General features: G+C 42.6%; 1 protein-coding gene across 1 annotated transcript in view; it reads left to right on the top strand.

Annotated features, from left to right (window-relative positions):
- Positions 1–13,189, top strand: part of LOC128523492 (histone-lysine N-methyltransferase PRDM9-like) — a 57,945-nt gene that overhangs the window by 3,388 nt on the left and 41,368 nt on the right. The window contains exon 2 of the mRNA XM_053495687.1: positions 1,472–1,550. Within this exon, the coding sequence (XP_053351662.1) occupies positions 1,482–1,550 (69 nt within the window). The 5' untranslated portion in view covers positions 1,472–1,481. The remainder of the gene's footprint in view (positions 1–1,471; positions 1,551–13,189) is intronic.

Below are 13,189 nucleotides of genomic sequence, written 5' to 3'. Positions count from 1 at the left end.
AACGTGATCACATGCCAGCATAGAACAGTGTTCAGCGATAACTAATGCCATGGTGGCTTCAGCTTTTTTTTAAGAGTCATTTTTTTTTTAACATAAATTGCAGTTTGTTTTGTGTGAAACTATTGTAAGGCTTTGCCTTTTGTGTATGTTTCTGAGTTGACATGTGTTTTTTTTATATCGCAAAGTTTGGCATAAAAATCAGTCTTGCAATACAGGCAGTATGCCCGTGTATTATCTCCAATAAAAGGCTTCAACCATCCATTGAATTCAGGATTTGATTCCCACTCCTTTCTGAATTTCTGAGAGTATAGTTTTGACTGAGACATGATGAACTAGCGAGCTATATGTTTATGCTAAAGTCACAGAGAAGCACACACACAGTGGATGAGGTAAGTAATAAGGCTGTTTGAGTTAAATGCAGGGATTTATTCTTGTGCAGGAATTTATTTTAGACAAAGACATTTTTTTAATATGCATCGGAACAGGATATTTTTAATTTACATCCCGCTTACAAGCCAGGGCGGGATCACTTAACGGCGGATTCGCGCATGGGCAATTCATTTGCAGTCGAGACTCGTAGGAGTGAGCATCTGGGGGGGGGGGGACTCCTGCGAGAGGACAGGCCTGTCTGTGAGTGCTTTGGGATGGGGGAGGGGCCAGCGGCAGCTGCTGTGGCAAGTTGAGAAGAGTCAGTACAGACACATCAGAGTCTCCAAAAGTCTCCAGTAACACAAGAAAAAGTCGCCAGATTTGTCGCTAGTCGCTTTTAAAAAAAATTGTTGCTAGAGGGATTTGAAAATTCGCTAAATAAGTTGGCAACACTGGAGGGGTCTGTGTGTGTGATCAGGCTGATACAGAGAGAGAAAATGGATCTTTAACCTCTCTAATGAGACTTACTTTTGCTTTACACGCGCGCTGTACACACACGCATACAGACGCAAAAAAAAAAATGTTTTACACACACACATGTGGTCACAGTGTTATAGTAAACAATAAACGTGTGCACTGATGTTGATTATACCAGTAAAAGAAGCGCACCAAGACCCAGCAGGGGAGACGATTACCCACAATTCGGCAGCATAAGAGAGAGGAAAAACCGTTGGCTCAGTTGTGAGCACGTGACGCTCTGCGTCAAAACAAGAAGCGCATGCGTGATATATGATACTCGGAAAACGAACAAGTTTTGGTTTACGAGTACCAAGTCAAAATTTATTGAAAAATCTTTGCTCATCTTGCGGACACTCACAAAGCGCGTTACTCACAATCCCAGGTTTCACTTTATTAACTTTATTAACTTAATTTAATGATTTTTTTTCCTCATAATTTCTAATTATTATTTTTAATTCAATTTACAGTTTTACAACAATAGGACAAATTAAGGTTAAAATTTAAATCTTTATGAACAACTTTGAATATTTTTTTTCTTTAAAATAATAATTATTGTTGTTGTTCTTATTATTGTTGTGTTTAGAGGAGTTGTGATGAGTTCAGCAGGAGTCAGGCGGCTCTCCTCCAGGAGGTTTCAGGCTCCTGATCCTGATCCCTCACAGGTAAACACAAGGTTTATGGTGTAATAAATATTAAATAATAAACATTAATAAATATAATTATTTCACAAAGCAGACAGAAGACTATTTAAACTGAGGAAAAAACTTTAATATAAATAAACTGAACATAAATGAATTCATTCAGCAATTCTGTGAAAGCACCATTTTATCACATTAGCTGGGAGCAAAAAGAGATACAAGTTACATTGCTAAACATTCAGATTTTACCTTTAAGAAACTATTAAGAATACTTTGATACAAACCTAAATCAAAATCGATTTTGTCTTCTTTTTTTGTGAAAATACATGTCTGCTGCAGATGCATTAAAGGGGTTTATAATAAAAGAGACACTTGTGTTTGCTATATACTCGCTTAATATTACTGTGAAATCAGAGTTTAGCAGGTGTCTTTCTAATATATTGTAAAGGCGATCATCTCTTTTATCCTAAACCTTTTCGACATGTCTGCAGTGGGCATGTATTTTGACAGAACAAGCCCTGCAAATATGTTCACAATGTGCGATCGAGAAATTGAGAATATTATGGTCCAACAATACAAAAGACATACTGCACACAAAATGCAACATATTCTAACGTTTTTCCCCAACTTTAACTTCGACATTTAAAGAGGGGGGAAAATTGTGTGTTTGACACAAAAAAAGCAATAATAAAACAGTATTCTGGACATGTTTTACATAAGAAAAAAAAGGTTCTCACTGTATGAATCTTAAAAAAAATAAAAAAATTTAAAGGGAAAATGCACAACCTTGTCCTTAAGGTCAATAAAACCAACTAAAAATGTGTTAATTTACCATATTAACAAAATTAACATCATTTACCCCTATTTTTTGCTATCAAATACAAACAAAGCCTAAATATATTGCATCCAAAACAAAACATCCAAACATTTTCAATAAGTGCAAAAAAGGCCTTCATTTGGAACTCAACAAACGCAAGTGCTCGATGTTGGTTTATACTTTGTTGTATAGTTTGTTTTTAAGCATCTGTACTTTTGGTGAAAGTCTGGTAGCATCCAGCTGGAGGAAGATCTTCTGTAGTACCTCAGAAAATGTTTTCAGTTCCTTTGGGTAACTGAGGTTTATTGCATATAGTGCACCCATTAAGACTGCACATGCAGTAGCGATGTCTCCCATGTCGTGTAGCACCCTCAATAACAATTCCAACATCAGCTGGAGAGGTAGTGGCATCATCTCCGACATTGATGCTGTAGATGCCAAATACAACATGTTCAAGATCCTCTTTGCAGCACGGCCATCTGTATTCTACTGATACACACAAAAAAGCAAAAATGAAATCACTAGACTAATACAAAATTCCAAAGAGCCTGTTTGCATTGCATTTTTCCTTGAAAGCACTTTCCTAATTACACCTGTAATCTGATGTCATCTAATAGCAGCTTTAATTTATAATTTTTGAAGGCTAAATAGATATTGTGATATTCTGAAGAGCCCAACGATACCGTTACTTCTGCAGTAATCATTAGCATTACCTACCAGATATTCTTTGAAGAGACTGTCCGGATCTTCATTTAGGTAGACACAAAGTGCCTTGATGAGGCACTCCCTCTTCTTCTCAAAAGTTACATTTTTAAAAAAAAACAAAAAGAAAAAAAAAACAGTACTCAATATACTTAATACAATCCTATTAAATGAGTGAACATTTCACTATGAAATTAGGCACATGTAGAATAACCATTTACATTAAGGTATAATTACTGATTATGAAAGTCAATTAGTGTAGACAGAGTAAAAAAGGAAGCTTTTTGAATAATTAGTGTGCTGGCAGTACTATGCAATAAGCATTGTTCTGTTTTACTGTTTCTTGTAAACTCGATTAATACTACAAAAAATACCTGTGCAGTCGGGGGAAAAACGAGGTCAATTTTCCTTCCTTTTGATCCACCTTTCTTCTCCAGCACTCTGCTGATCAATCAGCCTGGTGTGGTCAAGTTGTGCAAAAAAACTTTGAGATGAGGGGAACAGTGGTAATCCTCACAAATTCTGCTTCCACCTTTAAATAATGTCCACAAACAACCAGTTATTGGTGCATTCAAAACTTTAAATGCAATGGAAACACTCCTTTACATTAATCTAAGTTTTGTCATGTTCCTAATTCATTACATTCTCCTAAACCCATCATCTGAGCCTGAGCTCTGTACTATTCTGCTATTCAACCCACACAAAAAAGACCACATTTTACTGTATTCTATAATTCTTTCACATTGTCTTTTGATACATTATATAACATTGATCATTGATGTTAAAACATTAATATCTCAGAAACAGTAAACAGCCCTGGCCATATTGTCTTGAACTCTGCCATCATAGGTTTGTCCCTGACTACCTCCTGTCTCTTATAGGCTAAGGTCTTAGACATCTTCTCCTTGATAACTGCATTGTTGTGTCTTTTTTTGACCTTTGACAATATGGGTTTCCCTTTCCTCTTCAAGGCTATCTTGAGTTTCTCTAGCAGGTTAGAAGGCATAGAAATTTACTTTTGCCTTTCTGAGTTTTTAACATTGTAGCTGGCACTTACATTTAAATTCAAAATTCAAATTCAAATTTAATTTGTCACATACACAGTACGATATGCAGTGAAATACTTAGACAACTGCTCGTGACCTAAAATAGAAGACTATGAATAGTAATAGGAAATAATATATGAAAATTAAAATATAGGGTAAATAAAACTAGGAAAGAATGCCATAAAATTTAAAAACTAAAGTTAAAAAAAATAAATAACTGTACGACAAAAATACACAATATAGAAAATATTTGAAGAATGTATGAAGAAATATAAAACAATAAGAGCAGCTGAACTGGTAGGTATATATTTATGTAATTTTTGTGTGGAATGGTGTTAGAATAAATAGTATAGAAAGAATGGTAATGTCCAACGTTTGTGCAATCCACATATTTAAAGTGTCTAGTGCAGTGCAAAATATGCTTAAAAAGTGATTTATTTAAAGTGACTTGTGACAGAGTAATATGATATGATGACCACCAGGTGTAGTTGTACATTTACATTTAGGCATTTGGCAGACGCTCTTATCCAGAGCGACTTACATTTTTATCTCATTATACATCTAAGCAGTTGAGGGTTAAGGGCCGCGCTCAAGGGCCCAACAGTGGCAACTTGGTGGTTGTGGAGTTTGAACCTGGGACCTTCCGAACCGTAGTCCAATGCCTTAACCACTTAGCTACCCCTGGCACTTATCTGCAGGTTTGTGCTTGGGGGAATTAATACTCATCTCTGGGCAGCCCAAATTTCTTAGCTTGGACCTATAGTTAGACATCTTGTACTTGAGACAAATTTTCCAGCCATAGTAACTACAAAAAAGATCCTTGTTGTCTCAAACAAGGGTGAGCTTTAATTGATGCTTCAGCAACAGATTCTATTTTTAAATTTGAAGGATATGCCTTGAACTTAATTATTTGCTCAGCCAGACTTTCCAAGATGTCTGACTTCAGTTTGTGGTTGGGGTTTAGGAAAACTCCACTTGACATGAAGGCCTGGTTTGCACTTTGAAGTTGCATCTCCACATCATATGTAAACTGAGGTATTTGAAATTCTGTAGGCCACTGCGATCGAGCATTTGCTGATTCAGGGGAGGAGAATATTATTGTGTCAAAGGGGTTGAAGATGTGTCTTCACCATTTTGGTGCAAAGAGCCTTGACTGACATTAGAAGCATCAGACAATAAGATGACTTTCACGATAATCTTGTCTTGTATGTCATTAAATTGATGAAGGTTAATAAAGTCATTATCAAAGTCCCTGTCCATGTACTGGAGTCTGGTCTCGTAAATAAAACTAAATAAAAAGTAACAAGCTACTCAGAAGTAACAAATGAAATGGTCATTTAAGAAACAGGATTTCCATTAGCAGGTGTAGCAGATCTTACCTGTTGCGAGTAAAGCACACCTTTTATTAAGGATCAGAAAAACTGCAAAGATAAAAAAAAATTATATACATTTTAATTAGGTTAACGTCAAGTATAAAAATTTGGTCACTATACACAAAAATATACTTTATTTCAAGCCCATTTTCATATTGTACACCATTATTTTAGCATTTGCGTACGATACCCATGTAAAAACAGGCCAATGTTCAATTTATGATATCTCAAAACTTGGTAAGTTAACTGCTCTTGGTGAGATGTTAGTGGGATAGTGAGATGTTCCAGTTAAATGTGTGTGAATATATTGTGGCGTGGGCGGGGCGGCGGCTGACGACCAGCATGCCTTGCGGGGATGTCGGTGTGTGTTCACCATGTTGGGGAAAGGTGTTCTGGTTAGTGGCTTAGGCCCTGTTGTGTTTGAGGGGGTGTGTGACATGTGCTCCAGTTCAAGCTAGTGCTGAATTGGATGTAGGCTCCTGAGTGAAGGTGCTGCTCATGCCATACCTGCTGTGTGCTAAATAAAGTACTCCCAGCCATTGCATTGGGCAGCAAATAAGCTCACTCGTCTCTCCAGCATTCTTTCCGGCGTAAAAACGCTACATTGGTGTCAGAAGTGGGATGGAGAATAACGGGTTCGAGCGCACAAAGGAGGACCTTCTAAAAATCCAAGCGGGCCGCCGAGTAGCGGAGCGACTACTCGCGCAGAAGAAGCGCTTTCCTGGCGGAGCTAGCGCGAGCACACCACGTCAACCAACGCGGAGCGGGAAGCAGAAAATCCCGGCGCTGGATCTCGGGGCGGAGGCTGGCGCTGCGCAAGCGCCGGAGCAAGATACAGCTCCGTGCGCCGTTAGCCGGCAAAGTGACCTGCCGCTGCGTGAGGCTGAGCGCGCTGAGCCCATATCGGCGGCACATCGCGGCGGAAAGGCCGAGCGACCGCCCGCAGCTCAGTGGCGCTCGGTTTGTGAACCTAGCCGGGGACAGGGCTACCCGTCGCGGCTAGGCAACGAGCAGCTCTCCGACGTTTCGCGGCGAGGCGACGGCGCGGGTGACCGTAAGGAAGCGCTGCGCGAGGTCGAGCGCGCTAAGCCCATAATGGCCCGCAGCTCAGTGGCGCTTGGTAGGTGAACCTAGCCGGGGACAGGGCTACCCGTCGCGGCTAGGCCTCGACACCGCTTCCGAGATTCCGCGACGACGCCAAGGCCAGGGACCGCCGGACTACCACTGCAACGTTCTCAGGCCTGAGGGACAGCCGGACTACCGCTTTAACGTTCTCAGGCCTGAGGGACAGCGTACACCAGCAGCCGCTAACCTAGCGCCGGGTGGACGGTTGGGGAGCCCCGCGGGGCTTTACATCGACTGTGTGCCGGACGGCGTCTTACTGCGGGCGCTCGTGGACACCGGCTCCACTGTTTCCCACGGGTTGTGGAACTGTGAACCGCTCATCGCCAGGCAGAAGGGCCCCACCCAGCGCTCGCGGGCACCGCTGCAAGACTTTTGGGTGGGGGCACCTATGGGGCGAATGGGCGTGGACACTCACAGCCAGCTCGGCTCTCCGATGTCATCTACCGGGTGCGGTTGGCAGGGCGGGCACGAGTTTTGCCCCACCGGGACCGTCTTGCGCCTCACCAGCCGCACGCCGGGGAACCATCGAACTCTGGAGGCCGGACCGCCTCAGGACTACATTCGCGTTCACCCCTCACCTGCCAAAGGACGCCGGCGTTCCCACCGCCGGCGCCGACCGCCTCCACGCCTCCGAAACGGAGTTCGTCATGGTGACCAGGGACGGTCACAGCTCGGGTGGGGGCTTAGGCCCTGTTGTGTTTAAGGGGGTGTGTGACGTGTGAAATGTGCTCCAGTTCAAGCTAGTGCTGAATTGGATGTAGGCTCCTGAGTGAAGGTGCTGCTCATGCCATACCTGCTGTGTGCTAAATAAAGTACTCCCAGCCATTGCATTGGGCAGCAAATAAGCTCACTCGTCTCTCCAGCATTCTTTCCGGCGTAAAAACGCTACAATATAAATATATATATAGTGTGTGTGTAAATATTGGAACAATGGAGACTTGAACACTGCTTTTGAATAAAGATATCTGTATAATTACTGATGTACCAACCAGCCCTTTTATAAAGCATCTTATTATCAAATTCAAATTTTATTTGTCACAAACACAGTCATACACAGTACGATATGCATTGAAATGCTTGTTCGACAGCCGGTGACCTTAAAAAGAAAATAAAAACTATATATAAGGAATAAATATTAATAAAAAGAAATGAAATACAAAAGAAAAATAAAGAAACAACTGTACAAATAAGGGCATAATAAAAATATTCCAAAATATAGAAATAAAGGAATATAGGGGGGAATATATATATATAAATTTTTAAATGTTTTAAAGTGGCATTAAAATGTTTTAAAGTGGCAAAGTGTCATATGCAATGGCAGATATATATAAACATGTATTGTATAAAGTGACTTATGAAAGTGACATGTGCAATGGTTTCAGATATGTAAATATGTATTGCATGAATGTGTCCATGATTGTCCAGTCAATGTTTAAAAGACATTAACTCCTGTGTGGTGTGATTGAGAGACCTTATCGCCTGCGGGAAGAAGCTCCTTCTCAGTCTCTCTGTGTTGGCCTTCAGGGAGCGGAATCGCTTTCCAGACCGCAACAGAGAGAACAGTCCATTGTTGGGGTGGCTGAGGTCCTTCAAGATCTTCCTGGCCTTGGTCAAGCACCGCTTGCTGTAGATCAAGTGCAGGTCAGGGAGTTTGGTGCGGATGATGCGCTCATCTGATCGCACCACCCTCTGTAAAGCTCGTCTGTTCTGCATGGTGCTGTTTCCAAACCAGGTCGTGATGTTTCCCATCAGGATGCTCTCTATGGTACAGGAGAAATTCCTGAGCACCTTAGAGGGCAGTCTTAAGTCTCTCAAGCGTCTGAGGTGGTAGAGACGCTGCCGTGCCTTTTTCACCACGATGTTGATGTGACAGGACCATGACAGGTCCTGCGTGATGTGAACACCGAGGTATTGGAAGCTGTCCACTCTCTCCACTGGGCTCATGTTGATGATGGGGGTCTGGTAGTTCCTCTCCTGCTCTGTACTAAAGTTCACTATCAGCTCCTTTGTCTTGCAGACGTTCAGGAGGAGATTGTTCCTCTGGCACCAGTTCTTCAGATTTACAATCTCCTCTAGATAGGCTGACTCATCATTGTTGGTGATCAGGCCCACCACGACAGTGTTGTCAGCAAACTTGATGATGGCGGTGGAGTTGGTAGTGGCCACTCAGTTGTGGGTGTACAAAGAGTACAGCAGCGGGCTCAGAACACAACCCTGGGGGGCTCCAGTGCTGAGAGTTAGTGAGGCTGAGACCTGTCCGCCCATCCTTACTGCCTGTGGTCTGCCAGTCAGAAAATTGGAGATCCACTGACACATTGATGAGCTGAGTCCCAGGTGCTCCAGCTTGTTGGTGAGTGTGGAGGGAATTATGGTATTAAATGCAGAGCTGTAGTCGATGAAGAGCATTTTAACATAATTCCCTTTCCCAGTGTCCAGGTGAGTAAGTGATGTGTTGAGCAGATGAGAGATTGCATCGTCTGTGGAACAGTTCTGGCGGTATGCAAACTGTAGTGGGTCGATTGTGTCCGGTAGTGAAAAAATGATGAAGTCTCTGACCAGGCGTTTAAAGCACTTCATCACTACTTAGGTGAGGGCTACAGGGCGATAGTCATTGAGAGAAGCAGGATGAGGTTTCTTCGGAACAGGAACAATGATGGACTCTTTGAAGCATCTGGGGATCACCGACTGAGATAAAGAGATGTTGAATATCTTAGTGAACACGGGTGCTAGCTGGTCTGTGCAGGCTCTGAGAATACGACCTGAGATGCCGTCTGGTCCTGCTGCTTTCCTGGTGTTCACTCTCTTGAAGGCTCTCCTCACGTCATGCTCGGTAACGATGAACGCATTTCCGGTGCTGGCAGTGTCTTCCTGTCTGTAGCCGTTAGCGCCGCTAGCATTAGCATTGCTAGCATCTTTAGCTGCAGCCTCGAAGCAAACATAGAAGGTGTTCAGCTCGTCTGCCAGAGTCGCGAGCCGCGTTCGTTATACCGGTTGTTGGTGCTTTATAGTCCGTTATTGTCCTTAGTCCCTGCCACAGGTTCCTAGAGTCACTCTGTTAAAGCTGTGACTCTAGTTTTCTCCCGTAGCGCTTCTTCGCCTCTTTTACCGCCTTCCGGACGTTATACGATGCAGCCTTGTACGGTTCCATGTCCCCGGACGCGAGTCCCGTGTTGTAGGCAGTGGTGCGAGATCTCAGAGCGTCACGGATGGTTTTATTCACCCACGGCTTCTGGTTGGGAAACGTTCTAATAGTCTTTTTCTCCACGGTATCATCCGCTAGTTTCCAGATGGATTCCACAACCGCTTCCGTAAACACGCTGACGTCATCATCGGAGCTGTTTTGGAACATGTCCCAGTCTGCGTCATCGAGTGCGTCCTGTAACGCGGCCACCGATTGGTCCGTCCAGCGCGCGACCTCCCTCTGAACCGGAACTACCTGTTTCAGCCTTTGTTTGTATTTTGGCATGAGGAAGATGGCGGCGTGGTCGGACTGTAATGTAACAGTGGTCCAATGATGTAGTGTCTTGTAGCTGTCCTTGACTGTAGTGTAAGAGGAACAACGCTCGTGCTGTTGCACCAGCTGCTGTTCACCATTAAACACACGCCGCCTCCTCTTGATTTCCCCGAGTCCCGCGTCCTGACCATGCGGTGAACCGAGAAGAACTCGGCCGGCTGGATGGCGTGGGTTCAGCCATGTCTCGGTGAAGCAGAGGAGATTGCAGTCCCGAATGTCTCTCTGGAACTTTATCCGGGCCCTGAGGTCATCGAGCTTGTTCTCCAGTGACTGGATGTTGGCGAGCAGGATGCTAGGCAGAGGTGTGCGGTGTGCACAGGCTCTCAGCCCGTCCTGACGCCGGCTCGTTTCCCTCGGGGCCGCCGCTTCGCGTCGCGTCCTTTGTTCTCCCTCAGGATCTCACTCGGCCAGCTCGGATCCGGAGTTAAAAACAGTGTTGTTTTGTTTAAACCACAGATATAAGTTAAGATAACATAATTATTACTATATAGAATTATATACTTTTTTCGCCAAATAATGGAAACCTATGCAGTGGACCTGTGACACGTGCCTTAATTCGTTAGCTAACTTCAGTCTAAAACACTAGCACTCACTCTAAGTTAAATACCATATATATTATCACATATAATATCTGAGAAAAAAATCTGCCCTTTTTTGTGTGTTGACCTCCTCTATTAGAATGGACAGAACTGCAGGGGGTAAGGCGGACGGGCTTGAGTCAATTAACTTTGCGCAGGTGTAGTTTGAATCGTCTTGCTCTTTTGTTTCATTAGCGGTTTGTGACAGCTGTGGTCTCGCTACTGCCCCCTGCTGTACTGTATGAAATGTTGCCTTAACATGAATGGTTTGTGATTAGACAACGTATTGGGAATTTGTATGGTCAAGTTGAGACAAAATTACTTTAACCTTAAACACCTCAACATATCAACAAATATGATTATTTTAAGTTTATGAAAGTAATTATATTATGTAAAGTGCACAACCTGCCTTGTTAATTATTTTTTTGTGTTTACTGTTCTTTAAAACACTACAATACAATATTTTATGATAACAACTAAGTATTCTTCAACTAAATTCTTTTCTAATTTGTACAGATTACAAAAAATTCAAGGCAAAAATATGTTGAAATGCTTTTCTCCAGGACATTTTTTAGAGAGCATTGACTAAAATCAACACAAGCAGGTTTCATTTAAAAAAAATATATAACATCATGTTTATCCCAAGGGTTCCACACAAAATGTTCCAAAAACACATTTTTGCATATGTAAAAACATATAAAATTTATGTCTTTTCTGTAAGGGATAATACAGCATATTGTTAATTTTACTGCAGTAAACCGTATTTTCATATGTTTTTTTTAACTGTTAAAGGGGTCATGCAGGCCTACATGCACTTTTTTAAGCTGTTTAGACTGAACTGTGTGTTAGGAGAGTGCGTACACAACCACTCTACGATGATAAAGAGCCTCCCAGTGGTTTTCTTTTCATTTATTACAATAACATGCCCCTTCTGAAATCAGGCCAATCGCAAATGCCCGTCACTGTGACGCCACACCACAAGAGGCCGCTCCTACACTAGTTGATTGACACTGGTGTTTTAGCAAAGACCTGCCCCGAGTGAGAAGAAGCTGTCGGCCATTGCTTTTTCGCCCCCGGAGCAAAATGTCGCCTAAGCGAGTGTGGTGTACAGTTGTCGGGTGTAATAGCGAACACAGCAGTCGTCATTCACTACCAACATCTGAGCCGCTGAGGACGCAGTGGCTGAATTTAGTTTTTAAAGCTAACGTCCCCGCCGATCTATCTAAATGCGTTCATGTTTGCACTAACCATTTTTCCACTACTTAATAAACGCGGGTCAATATAAAGCAGGTTTTGCTACGAAGCTGCTCCTAAAAATGGATCTGTACTAACGCTTCGTGTTCCTGCTTCATCTTCACCAGGCTAAAAATTAAACCAAAAACGACTTAAGAAAACAGGCTCAGGCTCTATATTCCAGCGTTTTTCAGTTTGGACTGCATTACCCACAAAGCATTGCCCACAACGCAGTGCTTTGTGGGTAATGCAGTCCAAACTGGAAACTGCTGGAATATAGAGCCTGAGCCTGTTTTCTTCAGTAGTTTTTGGTTTGGTTTAAGTACGAAACCTACGCGGAAGTTTGTAATATCGCCTGACAACGCAGAAATTAAAAGAATGGACATGCATCGACTTCGACAGACATCGTTATAAACCATCTAACGTAACAAAGGTAAGCATAATATAGTTTTTCCGACTACGTACACAGTTTGCAACTAGACAATCACCTTAATGCATTGTTTATTATAAACGGGCGATTTAGGAATTATATAGAGATGGATATACACAGAGAAGAAGCCATAACCATGTTCTATGAGAGTATAAGTTAACTTACACTCCGCATTTATCATGATTATTAGAAAAGGCGATCTGCAAAGAGTCGTAGTAAAAGGAATTACACTCACCGAGCCTGGTGAAGATGAAGCAGGAACACGAAGTTAGTACAGATCCATTTTTAGGAGCAGCTTCCTAGTAAAACCTGCTTTATATTGACCCGCGTTTATAAAGCAGTCTGGTGAAAAATGATTAGGGCAAACATGAACGCATTTAGGTAAATCGGCGGGGACGTTAGCTTTAAAAACTAAATTCAGCCACTGCGTCCTCAGTGGCTAATATGTCGGTAGGGAATGACGACTGCTGTGTTTGCTATTACACCCAACAACTGTACACCACACTTGCTTAGGCGCCATTTTGCTCCAGCGGCGAAAAACAATGGCCGACAGCTTCTTCTCACTCGGGGCGAGTCTTTGCTAAAACACCAGTGTTAATCAACTAGTGTAGGAGCGGCCTCTTGTGGTGTGGCGTCACAGAGACAGGCATTTGCATTTCTGATTTCAGAAGGGGCATGTTATTGTAATAAATGAAAGGAAAACCACTGGGCGGATCTTTATTATCGTAGAGTGGTCGTGTACGCACTCTCCTAACACACAGTTCAGTCCAAACAGCTTGAAAAAGTGCATGTAGGCCTGTATGACCCCTTTAACATTTAATGAAAAATGTTTCTGGATGATCCCT

Source organism: Clarias gariepinus, chromosome 1, assembly GCF_024256425.1.
Source record: "Clarias gariepinus isolate MV-2021 ecotype Netherlands chromosome 1, CGAR_prim_01v2, whole genome shotgun sequence".
NCBI classification, from domain to species: Eukaryota; Metazoa; Chordata; class Actinopteri; order Siluriformes; family Clariidae; genus Clarias; species Clarias gariepinus.
The sequence above is the reverse complement of the archived record's forward strand: the minus strand, read 5'-3'. Positions and strand labels throughout refer to the sequence as shown.